The sequence below is a fragment of the Haliaeetus albicilla genome, chromosome 1, assembly GCF_947461875.1.
Source record: "Haliaeetus albicilla chromosome 1, bHalAlb1.1, whole genome shotgun sequence".
Lineage (NCBI taxonomy): Eukaryota > Metazoa > Chordata > Aves > Accipitriformes > Accipitridae > Haliaeetus > Haliaeetus albicilla.
The window spans coordinates 84749572-84762109 of record NC_091483.1 but is presented as its reverse complement, the minus strand read 5'-3'; the positions used below and the strand labels follow the sequence as shown (position 1 = coordinate 84762109).

At 55.6% G+C, this 12538-nt stretch overlaps 1 protein-coding gene across 3 annotated transcripts in view; it reads left to right on the top strand.

Moving 5' to 3' along the window:
• The first annotated feature begins 305 nt into the window (after window positions 1-305).
• ZNF638 (zinc finger protein 638) overlaps window positions 306-12538 on the top strand; it is a 65246-nt gene continuing 53013 nt past the window's right edge. The window contains exon 1 of one of the 3 annotated variants that reach the window (XM_069797316.1): window positions 306-475. In XM_069797316.1, coding sequence (XP_069653417.1) covers window positions 381-475 — 95 coding nt within the window. In that variant the 5' untranslated portion in view covers window positions 306-380. Of the gene's footprint in view, window positions 476-9085; window positions 9109-9399; window positions 9627-12538 lie in introns of those variants that run through there. The other 2 variants (XM_069797326.1, XM_069797307.1) reach the window with 2 other exon arrangements.

Genomic DNA, 12538 nt, shown 5'->3' with positions numbered 1-12538 from the left:
GTGGGGGGAGAACCGGGGGGGGGCACCCAGCCCTGCACTCCCTGAGTGGGGGGAGAACCGGGGGGGGGCACCCAGCCCTGCATCCCCTGAGTGGGGGGAGAACCGGGGGGGGGCACCCAGCCCTGCACCCCCAGTGTTGGGGGCACCTCGGGGGGGGGAATCCAGCCCTGCACCCCCCGGCTCCCCACCGCTGCCCCCTCCCGGTTCCCCCCGGGCGTCCCCCGAGGCCCCCCCAATCCCCCCCCCGGGTACCCCTGTCCGTCCGTCCGTCCGTCCTTCCCCCCCCGCCCCCCCGGTGACGAGCCCGGGCCGGCTGCCAGGACCGAGCCGGGGCCGCGCCGGCCGTCACCCGCGGGCACCCGCCGTCCCGGCCCCCCGAGATGCCGGCGGGCGGCGACGGGGGCTCCGCGCCCCGAAAGCGGGGCCCCCAGCGCCCCCCGGTCCCCGGCCCGCTGCCCCTCGACCCGCTCGGACGGTGAGTGCCGGGACCCCGGGGGTCCCCGCAACCCCCGGGGGTCCCCACGCCTGGCTGGCAGCGCCTGCGCAGGGTGGGTGGGGGTTTTTTTTTGGGGGGGGGGGGGGGTGAGCCTTTTCCAGCCCCACTTGCCACCCCCAGACCCCACATTGGGGTACGGAGGAGCTGGGTGGGAGAAGCAGCCCCTCTCTGCCGGCACCGGGACGGGGGTCTGACACGTAGCCGTGGGGGGCTTTGGCAGGAGGGTGTATCCCCGTGGGGAGCCCCACGGCAGGAGGGGGTGACCCCAAACCTCCTCCCACCCATTGGGGTGACCCCAAACCCCTTGTACCCTCCGGACTGGGATTTTGCTAAAATGAGGCGGGGGGGCAGGCTGGGGGGTCCCCCTACTGTGGGGCCAAGGGGGTCCCCACGCTGTGGGGAGGTGACAAGCCCCTGGCAGGGGGGATATAGGGTTTGGGGGTCAGCCAAGGGATGCTTCATGGTCCAGGGACCCCCCAGAGCCGGACCCCCCTCGCTTTTGCCAACCTTCAGATTTGCCCTCACAAGCGTGGGGGTTTGCACAAGCGTGTGCAACGCCCAGACCCCCACCTTGGGGTGGGATGGCCCCCGGCAAAGTCCTGGTGTCTCTGCCACTGGTGTCTGGGATGTCCCTGGGCATGTCACTTAGCTCTCCTGTCAGATGGGGAGCTGTGCTAACGAGCAAAACCCAATCGGCTGGGCTGGGGGACGAGGGCCCAGATCCGTTGGCCCTGGATCCGTTGGCCCTGGATCCGGCCCTGCCCTCGCCCCCCAGCCCAGCATCTAGATGTTGCCCCAGCCCCATGGCCACCACGCTCCCATCGATGGCCGGAGCAGCGAGCTATTTCTAACCCTGTGTCCTCATCCGTCGGGAACCTGTTCATCGCCAGGTGCTAAATTCAGGGCGAGTTGAGAAACAGGGGCTGGGTATCAGGGAACAAACATCACAAGGTGTCCTCAAGAGGCGAGCGGGATGTCCGCAGCGTCTGGCCGGGGATGTAAGATGAGCAGGTTGCTCCGTTGAGGTGACAATTCCCCCCCACCCGGGTCGCTGCCATCCACTTGGGCGACCTGAAATATGGCACCCTGGGGACAAATTACCTCCCCAGGGCGGCTGATGGCTCCTTGTATGGCTGAGGACTGGGCTCTGCCACTAGACAGGATAAAAATAGCCTGTGGCCAAAGGGCCTGATCCGGGGGGCTGCTGGGCATCCCCCCCGGCACAAGGGGATGGTGCATCAGGTATTGCCCATGGGGGTTTTGGGGTGTGGGAGATGCTGGTGGGGGTCTGGGGGTGCTGCCAGGCATCTGACGGCACAGGGAAGGGGGCAGAACTGGGACAGCCCCGCTCTCCGGTGGCAGGAACGGCCCCTGGAGAGGCAGCACAGGATGTCCCCGGGGCGCGGGGACGTTTGTCCTTACTGCCCGTAACGGGAAACGTCCCAGAGCGCAGGAGCCCGTCGGTTCCCTGCTGCCAGCGTGGGTCCGTCCCCGTGCCATGGTCCCACCACGAGGAGCCCCACGGCTCCAGTGGCTTTGCAGTTGAACCCCCCTGGACCCCCACATGCTGATCCTCTCTGGCTTTTGGCGGGCACAGGGACCCCCATGGATGCGGAGCTCCTGTGCGCAGGCAGGGCGAGGATCTGAGCTGTTGGGGGCAGCGGTTTGGGGGCTCCTGGGTCACTTTGGGGTATGAGAGGTCTTGGCACAGACCCGGGTGATGGTGCAAGTGGTCACAGCTCTGCTCTCGTGGGCACGGCTTTGCCCCCAGCTCCATCCCCGGATCCTGTGGGGTTAACGAGACGGGTAACGGGGAGAGGGCAAGGTCGGTGAAGGCCATCGAGTGCCCGAGTTAGTCCAGGAATGCCACCGACATGCGGTCACACACCGCCCCGGCCCCAGCCGACGACCGGGGGGAATGTCAAACACGGCCTCCCTTGGCACCACACATGGTCCCGGCCACGGGGATGCCTCTGCGGGGACGGGGACACGGATCTGCACGTTCCCCTGCTCTGTCCCTAACAGGGACACGGGGCTGCACGTCCCCCTGCATTTAACCAGCCCCATCCTCCGGCACTCGTCCCACCAGCCCTGCGCCCGCATCTCCCTGTCTGTGCCCACACGCTCCTCTACATCCCTTCTCTCCCCATTTCCCATCCCGTCTTGCTGTCATTTTGGGGTGGATTTGCGCCGGTTTGGGGGTACTGGTGGCCAAAGTGGTACCCAAAAGGCTCTGTCTGGGTCCCCTTTTGGAGCCAGAGGAGGAAATTGGGGAGCCCTTTGGACTGGGAGGGGAGCACCTCATGCTGGGGGGTATTTTCTCCTTTTTTTCCCCCCATTCCTGTGCACAGGTCGTTCCAAACCCTGACAACTCCCCTCCCCCCCCCCCCCCCCCCAGTGCCAGAAACGTTCCTTCTCTTCCCAAATTGCTCTCCTGCACCAAGGGCCCGGTGGGACCCCCTGGCACCGCTGCTCACCCTGCACACTGTGGGCAGGGGGGGGCACAGAGCCAGCGGGCTGGGGGGGACGTGTCCTCCTGGGCAGGGGTGCCATGGGAGGTGGCACGGAGGGGCACTGATGTGCCTGAGGTCCTTGTTGTGCCCCCCCAACCGTGGTAAACGCAGCCCAGGGGTGGCACTCGGTGGCAGGGAAAGGGGCTCGAGCAGGAGAAGGATGCGGCCCCGGAGCTCAGCAATTTCAGACTACATCAGTTGCTGGGACTTTGGAGCCTGGTGTCACCGTGCAGGGGGCTGGCAGCACTGGGGCTCCCCATTCTTCCAGCTCCCAGTCCTCCCAGCACCCCAGCTCCCAGTCCTCCCAGTGTCCCAGCTGAGGAGCCGTGCATCAGCTCACCTGGCTGTAATGCAGCGCAGCAGGGACGGCATCCTCTGGAGCTGCGGGCATGTCCGTGAGCTGCGTGGAGGCACGGGTGGGTGGCCGGAGGCTGTTCCCAGCCTTGGCGCTGGTGTCACGCAGTGTGAGCCCCCCACGGTCCCTGGGGGCTGGTGGCTGCCATCTGGGGTGAGGGGCTGTCACACACCCTGGGGACAACAGGGGGGAGCACAGCGAGCCCCCGGGCTTCCCTGCACCCGCTTCGTGCCGTGCTGCAGCCGCTAAAATGTCACCCTCATCAGGTCTTGCCAATTAATAAATTAACCGAGGGACCGTGGGAAAGCAGGTGCTTTGACATGTCCCTCGTCTCCTGCTCCAGCCCCACAGCTCCGGATGGGACCGGGGGGGCAGAAAGCAAAGCCTGGGGGTCCCGTCCCGCAGCGGAGGAGCAGTGGGCGATGGGGTGGCAGCTCCTCCATGTCCTTGTCCCCGGCCAACCTGGGTAGGACGGAGGGGCAATCCTCTGTCGGTGAAGGATGCTGCGTGCAGCAAAGCGGAGGGTTTCTGGGTCAGCTCTTGCTTGAGCTTCGCAGGAAACAGAGCCTGAATAAGAGGGTGTTTTACGGGGGTTTCCAGCAGCACCGGCACCATCGGGCAGAGCTGCTGCCTCGCTGGGGGCTTTGCTCCCACATCCCCCTGTGCAGGCAGAGGCCAGAAGGCCGCAACGAGGAGCCGGACACGAGAAGAGGCAGGGTGGCATGCTTTGCTCCTCTGTTGGGGGGTCACCCCTCTCCTCTCCTCCATTTCATTCCTGCTCCTTGGAGCCACGTGGAAAGCAAGTGGAGGGGATCCCACCGCAGCTGAGATCCCCACGAGATCGCCCTGCCCCACTCCGTGCCGCTGCAAGATGCTGCTCCTGCTCCAAAACTGCTTTTTAATCTTGCCCAGCTCAATACTCTCATTTTATTCTGACAGCTTCATTTACACACACGGCTTCGTCTGCGCACTCACGATCTAGTTGCACCGATGCAACCCTGAGTCCATCCCACCTCCCTGGGCTTTGCCCCACTTTACCACTATTTAAACCAAGCGTTAAAATACAATCTCACAAGATTTTTTGAAGCTCAGCATCCAAACTGAGCAGAGCATCTACGGCAGGAGGTAGGGAGTAGACGTACAGTCGTGGCAAAAATGGATCTTAAGGGGCAGCGCTGGAGGGGGAGCGGTAATTTCAAGCCCTGGGAAGCCAGTCCCCGAAGCAGCCAGCCCTGAGAGCCTGGCCCGAGGTGCAGGATCCCGGCCCGGCTGCAGTTCTGCCGACTCAGAGGCACCATCTGCCGGGAAAGCTCCCTGCTCAGCCTGGTGGCTCCAACATGGATGGATGTGCCAGCAGAGCATGAAGGAAACGTGTTCCCCCAGTAAAGCCCAGCTCCTTCCCTGCAGAGCAGCAGCTGCAGGGGCTGGGGCACATGGGTGCAGAGGGAAGGAGAGTGGACAAACACGGCTCGAAGTCTCCAGCATCCATAAATACCCCCTGACAGAGGGACTCGGCTGCCCTGCCAGCGCTCAGGTCCTTTTTAAGCTGCTTTTGCAACATCTGCTAAGCCCCTGCTTGCAGTCAAACAGGACGTGCTTTGAGGACAAGCAGGTTTTTTTGCTGGGGTAGGGGAAACTGTGGTAATTTTTACAGCCCTTTTGGGTGTTTCTGCTCAGTGGGGAGAGTGCGGGGATGTGAGGAAGCTGCAGGGGGGTCTACAGGAGGGGGATGTCCTGGTGCCCCCTTCTCCCCACACAGTGGAGCGCAGATCCTGCACACTCCCAGGGTCTGCAGGCTCTTTTCCTGGGAGGCCCAGGGACTTGCTGGGTAGGCATGATCCCAAACTCAGCTCTTCCAAATGCACAGCATGGGCACCTGCGGCCTCAGCCATGGCAAGATGAAGAGCCAGCAAACCAGATGGAGGTCCAGAGCTCCTGGGCACGGGCTGTCCCTGTCACCTGGGGCTTTCACAGCTCCGAGGTGTGCAGCATCCATTAGCGGTGACCTCCTTGTCACTGTGATCGACAGGAGCACGCCTTGGGTGATTGTGGTGGTGCAGAAGATGCCCCAAACTCACCGAGTCGTAATATGACCATGTGTCTGGGCTGCAGCTCTCCTGCTCCTCTGACCCCAGTCCTGGCTCTCAGCCCTTTTTTGGGGGTATGACACACCTTTCCTACAAGGTGTAATTGCAAATGACTCACCCAGGATGCTTCAGAGGGAAGTGGCAGACCTGCTACCTCTCTTCCGTAGGGGAAGTGCCTGAATTCCCACTCCCCCTATAGCCCCACGTACTGGGCAGGGGGACTGGATATCTGAAGATGTAAAACTAATTAATCGCATCCAATCCGTTCCCAGACCAGGCTGCGGGCTGAGACAACTCACACTGTCACGCGGAGCAGGGACATTTGCCAGATACTGATGTGTCAGGCAAAGAGTATGCGGGGCTCTGCAGCTGCCAGCCAAGTCCTGGAGTTCACAGCCTAAAGGACTATTAATACCCGTCAGCCTGGGCAGCCTGGAGTGGGACCAGATCGGATGGAAAACACAGACCTTGGGCAAGGCTTGACAATATGATGGGGATGGGAGAGCAGCTGGGAGCCAGATAATTTTGTCAAGTAGCCAAAAACCTGCCTGAGTGAAGTCCTTTGCATAAGAAGACACTGGCTGCATTGGCTCCTTCCTAACTCCATGATTTACATCTCTTGTAGAAGATGTAGCCAGCACCCTGCATTACACGTGTGCTTGCTCCCCAGCAGTGACTGTCTTGGCCTGAGGCTTCAGCAATCACCCCATCTGAAAGTGGATTGCAGATCTGAAAAATCATCCCTTCTCCGTTTCTGGCTACATCCCAAAAGACTTCTCCCCGCACCCCCACAACCCTTGTGAAATTCAGGGTGGTTTATAGTGAGCTTCAGGGACAGTGGACCCGTCTCTCCTGCGTGCCAAGCTGCCGGGCTGAGCTCTCTGGTATCTCCTGGAGTTGTTCTGGCAGCAGGTTTTGTGTTTTGGTCATGTATACATCTCTTTTGGGGACCTTCTCTTATTTTGACCCAGAGTAGCATGTCTAAGAGCTAAAGGGGTAAAGACAGTTGGGGATTAGTAAGCATCCTTAGGAAGAGCAAGATTCCTTGTCGTGTTCTCACATGGACATCCCTTGTCTGTGTTTTAAATATTCAGAATGAAATTTTATATGCTTGTCATCTGTGTCATTTTATGGTTAAAATGATCAAAACCATTTCCAAGATAAAGGCCTGGCAACGTATCCTTGGGCCGCTTGGCACTGCCTTTGCAAAGGGCAGCTTTGTGACTTCAGCTGTGGCTCAGCACCCTACATCACACCTGGAACAGTCAGGAGTACGGAAAGTTTGGCAAAGAACCAGCAAACACCTAAAACGAGCTGGATTAAGAGACTTGTCCAGCATCCCATGGGGATTTCTTCACAGGAGCAAGGTTAAGACCTGGCTCTGGCTGAAGCTCTTAAGAAACCATAAGACTTTTATTTCAATCCCTTTGCATAATTTTGCAACAAATGAGGCAAAGTCTTGCAGCAAACAGGTTCTCCAGGTGCCCAACACCACTCACGCAGCAGAGCTGCTGGGGCTCAAGTGTCCTATCACGTAACCAGAGATTGTGTCGGGACATCAGGATATGTCGGACAGATCAGGTTGCACAAGGAGCCTAAATGTTTACATTCCCAAAGGTCTTAGTGCTTAATTTGTTTAATTTTACCACCTTAACGATGCCTTTTAAGACAGTGCTGCTGTATTCACTACTGGACATTTAGCAAATGAGACCCTGGATGTAATTCCAGCCTTGTTTGCACTGGGACCTCAGTGCCTTTTGACTCAAATTTAATTTCTTATTTTCAACTGTTATGTTTTACAGCTGTTGGGGCAGCACCACAGAGCACTAGCAACAGGAGCAGGATGGCGTTCAAGCTCCATGTAGGCAGAGCACTCATCTTTTATAAAGCCTTTGATCCAAGAGATTCTTTCCCAACAAGATGTTAAAGTTTCCACAGCAGGTGCTGGGCAGAGTCTGCCCTTGGGATGCTCCTAAAGCTGCAGTTAACTCTGTCAGAGTCCCATGGTCTCACCATAAAAGCTGATCCTATCTTTTAGTTTACAACAGAGTTTCCCTTCCAGAGTACCTTGTCAGTGAAGATCTTCAGGCTGGCCTCAGAATGGCAAAACAGACACAGGCACGAATTGTATAATTTAGCTGTAAATTTGATTCAAAAGTTTAGGAAATACAGCTTTCAACTCTCCAAAATGATCCTACCTTCTTACTTCCCCTTGCTGTGCTGTGGTGGGAGTAAGGAATGCCTGTGGTCTACAGAAGTCACAAGCTGCAGGACTAGACAGCTCTAAGCAAGTTTCAAAAGCCAAGAGTAAGTGCAAGTCTTAACTTTTAAAGGTTTTTAGAGTTTCCAAGACTGTGATGTGCTGGAGAGGAACCAAAACAGGTTTGGATACAAAGACCAGCAACCTAAATCTGTGTCAGCCTAGCTTTGTCATAAAATCCAGCACCAGTGAATCATTTTTGCTGGATGCATGCAAAGCGTCTGCAGGATCTGAAACACGAGAAAGACAAACGCCCAAGCGACTTCAAAGCAGTACAGCCGGACAGATCTGCACGGCAGCCAGTCCACTGGCGCTGCGCAGCCCACTCCCAGTCTGCTAAAAAAGAAGCTGAGTGGGTGCCTGCCGTCTGCCACATTTGCAGCAAGATGCAGCACTTTCAGCAGCTGTGAAATATGCTCCACCACGCAAGCAAATGGTGTGGTTTTGGGCAGAGGTGGTCACAGGCCTGCTTTATGCCATACATGCTTTCAGGGCAGTCACTGTGACACAGCAGCAGCATTTCTGGCTGTCTCTGTGGTTAAGTTTGGCATCTGCTTTGCTATTTTCAGGAAATAATGTGGCAGCTCTTAAAGGCATCTTCTGTCTCCTCAGAGAGAAGCCTGTGACTCTGCAAAGGTGCTTCACGGGCGAGAGCAAAGGGGACCCCAGAGCAACAGGAGCTCCGTGTGCCAAAACCTCACAGGGCCACCCAAGGTGGCAGAGCTTTTTAGACTCTCCTTTTCAGGTCAGCACCGGCACTGCAGACCATAGTTAATGGGGGGAAAGCCTGCATTTGGGGATGCTGACTCACTGTACCCCTGGGGAAGCAAGCTTGTTGGAGGTACCAGGTATTAATGCGGCTGCTCCAAAAGCAAACATCATTCCAACCAGCAGCACAGACAACCCCTGTGAGTCAAGCACCTCGGTAGTCTCAAGCTCCATGCTGTTTTCACTGGAAAGACTGGGGCAGCCACTGGCTGCCAGTCAAGCCCAGGCCACCTTGAATTGGAACGCAGCAGAGGGGATCCACACGTTCAGCTGGGGCTGTGCACAAGGCTTAACATATAAGGTGGAAGCCATCTGAGAGGACAATTGCAGAAGCTCACGGTGTTGCTGCTAGAGGCTCAGGCAGGGAAGAAGAGGACAGCTGCTCAGTGCCGTGTCTCTGATCTCCAGAGGTGCACGTCAGTGATCAGCAGCAGGCAGGGCAGGGGCCCTCACCCCGGGCCGGCTCTGTGGTGAAGCAGAGCCCAACAGCCACACCACAGACCCACAGAAGACACCAGGCCCTCAGCAGAGGAACGAGGATAAGACGGCAAGCAGCACCGTAAAAGACTGATGAGAGAAACGAGAATCAGAAGGAACAACAGCAGACCTACGAGGAACAGAATGAACCAGTAAGGACGCCCAGAGGGAGACAGAAAATAACCCCCAACCCGCTCCGGCCGCCATGATCAGACGAGCCGGGGCGGCAGCGCTTCTGTAGGGAGAGAGCTCCCATCATGCTCTGCGGGAAGCGCGCCTGGCCCCGCCTCCCACTCTCGGCGCATGCGCAGCTCTCCCCCGCCGCCAAGGCAAGCGACTGCACATGCGCACTGCGGGTAGCGTGCCCACAGCGTGGGAACTGACCGGCTGCGGCTTCGCGGAGCTGAGCGCGCCTGCGTATTCGGGGGGGCCCTCTCCCCCGCGCGCCTGTTCTGCGCATGCGTCCTCCGCCCGCGGCTCTGGCCGCTGCTCCGCCCCTTCTCTCCGTGCGCAGGCGCAGTGGCCGGTGTCTCCCTCCTCGGGGCTGCATCTCCGCGGCGGCGGTGCTCGGTCCGGCCCGACGGAACGGCGGCGGCGGGGGGAGGCGGTGGAGGAAGAGGGAACGAAGGGTGGATGCGAGCAGCACGGTTCGGGCTGCGCTCCGCCGGAGGTAGGAGCTCGGCGCCGGCCGCCCCCCCTCCCACCCCTGTGTGGCGCAGCGGGGGCTGAGGGGGGACGCACAAAATGGCGGCGGGTGGGGGGTGGCCGGGGCTCCGTGGGGACGCTGCCCTCTGTTAGCCCCCATCGATGACCTCTTTGGCCCGGCACCGCTCGCCCACTGGACCCCCGGGCAGCGGTGGGGCCTGGGAGCAGCAGCCGTGCGGGCTGCCCGCCGAGGTGTGTGTGTGGGGGGGAAGCGCTGTGTAACGGCCTCGCCGGCGTTATGCCTTGGTTGCTGCGGAGCGCCTCCGCGCAGCCGGTTGTTAACGGGGTGATGCGGCTGGGTATAGGCGCTGCACTGCGTTTGGGCTAACGGCTGCCGCCCTTTTATTTATTTAGCTGGCTACTGAGGGGATTCAGTAGGTCGGCACTGTCGGGTTGGGAACACCCTGCCAGGCGTTGCAGGCCAACAGAGGCATGCCCTGCCTCAGCGACCTTGCGTCTGGTTGTATTTTCTTGCAGTGCAAAAGGCAGATGAATAGACATGGACTTGTAAACAGCGGCATAACGTTTATCTGCATTGCAGCCGAAGTCTTGGCACGCCAGCAGTGTGCGTATTGATTTAACACGTTTGATAGTACAACATGTACAATCTCGGCTTTTATGTGTTTGTTGAGTTAGGGAAGTGCACCATTTGCTTTCTGATTCTTACCTGTGTTCTGTCTCTGTCCAGCTGTGTTTCAGTGAAAGCTCAGACCTTTAATTCAATCCATGAACTTAGCACATTACATTGAAACAAAGCTATCTGGCAGTTTGGGAATAGTGGTTTTGGCTTTAAAACTGGCCGTTGAATGAAGTAATAATATTCACTCTGGTTAGCTGGAGAGATTAGTTTTCATCACTGTACTTCGAGAGCTCAGAATGTAGACATGTCTTCTGGCACCTTGTACTTGTGTGTTGGGGTTAAATAGATAGCTTTCCTATTTCTTGACTTTGAAGATGGTAGTAATTGATCTGAATTGGTTAAAATAACTGAAACAACAAAAATTCTTTTCACCCAAGGCAAAGCGTTTTAGGAGCGTAGCATAATCTGGTTCATAGTGCTTACCCAGGAACCTCGTGTATTTGGAGTTTTGACCTTTTTTTTGCAACTTAGACACACACCGCTTTAGTATTTTTCCTTAGTTACAAGTATTTTAATACAGTAATGTAATATAGGTTGTTAATTTTTTAAAATTTCTTTTTCTATAGGCTCTTTTGAAAACAAAACAAAACAAACCCCAAGAAAACAAAACAACCCAACAATTATCTGTCCTGGTTTATAGCCCAGAATTGATGTTGAAATGTGTGTTCAGTTTTGGGTTATGCTCTTTCCTCTGGTATGTGATCATTGACTAGATGTTTAAAATACTAAATTATAACTATGTTGTGAGGTCTTCAAGAGGGTGGATATAAAAGTGAGGTAATTATTTTCCCTATTAAGAAGGTACTCTTCAAGGACAAGAAGTATTTTTAATTGCATTTTTTTCTGATTTAAAAAAAAAAAATCATCTGCCAGAACTGACAGAACAGTCATGATGGCTCAAAGGGTGGAGGACGTAAGGGACTAGACCGATCTCTTCTTCTCCAACTTCTATGACAACTGATATAACTGAGTGATGTTTATACAAGGGTGGGGTTCCAAGTGGTTGCAAAACTTGCTGCTCCCTGCTATACTGCTGGATTCCTTTTCTGTCCTCCTTCTGTTTCCCAAGTATCTTGCAGTTTGGTTTTGGGGCTGAGCTCAGTGGAAGCTCAGCTGTGCTCGTGTTAGTCCTTACCAAACAAGGAGCTCTTCTGTGTATGAAACAGGAAGAACATTGAGACTTTTTTTTTCAGTGTTTCACATTTGAAGGTAAATAAAATGTTTTCTTATTTCTTTGCTATCAAGTTAAATATTCTGAATGGAGTTTGGGTTCTTTTAGTAAGTTTTAAGCAGAAGTATTAGTATTTGCTCTTTGTCTGCAATGCTTTTGGGCACATCTCCACATCAGGTGTGCAGAGCTCCGTATGCCCCAGTGCTGTTGCATGTATGGAAATGTACTTACGAAACAGTGTGCAGGATTTGTACTGCTCTAAAATTTGACATAGAAAGTGAAAATTGAAAAAGGCCAGTAGATTGCTGCTGCTAATGTTCCGTGAAGGTGGTAAAATGCCCTTTTTTGTCTTGTTTTAAGAATTACTTGCTGAAAGACTTGTGCTGATTTGTTTCTGGTTTTTTTCTTTGTGTCTGTGTATAAACTTGATGCATTGAACCCCATGACTGCTAGAATGGAATGGAGTCTTTTTGGAATATTTCAGTGAATTATGTTACTGAGGGGTACTGGCTCTGGCTGGGATGGAGTTGGCTGTCTTCACAGAGCCTGTGAGCTGTGTTTTGGATTTGTGGCTAAACCAGTGTTGGTCACCACCAGTGTTTTGACTGTTACTGAACAGTGCTTGCACCATGTCAAGGCTTTCCCTGCTGCACCCCTAAGGGTAGACTGTGGTGGGCAAGAGGCTGAAAGGGGACGTCACAAAGCTGTGACCTGGACTGGCTAAAGGGATATTCTGTACCATGTAATGTTCTGCTTGGCAGTAAAAAATGGGGTAGAGGAAGAAGAAAAAGGTGTTTTTGGCTTCGTCATGGTTTAACCCCATCCGGTAACTAAGCACGATGGAGCTGCTCGCTCACTCCCCCCCCCCCCCCCGTATTGAGCAGGGGGAGAGAATTGAAAGGAAAAAGGTAAAACTCGTGGGTTGAGATAAGAACAGTTTAATAGAACAGAAAGGAAGAAACTGATAATGATAATAACAACAACAATAATAAAGTGACAATAATAATAATAAAAGGATTGGAATATACACAAGTGATGCACGTTGCAATTGCTTACCATTCACTGA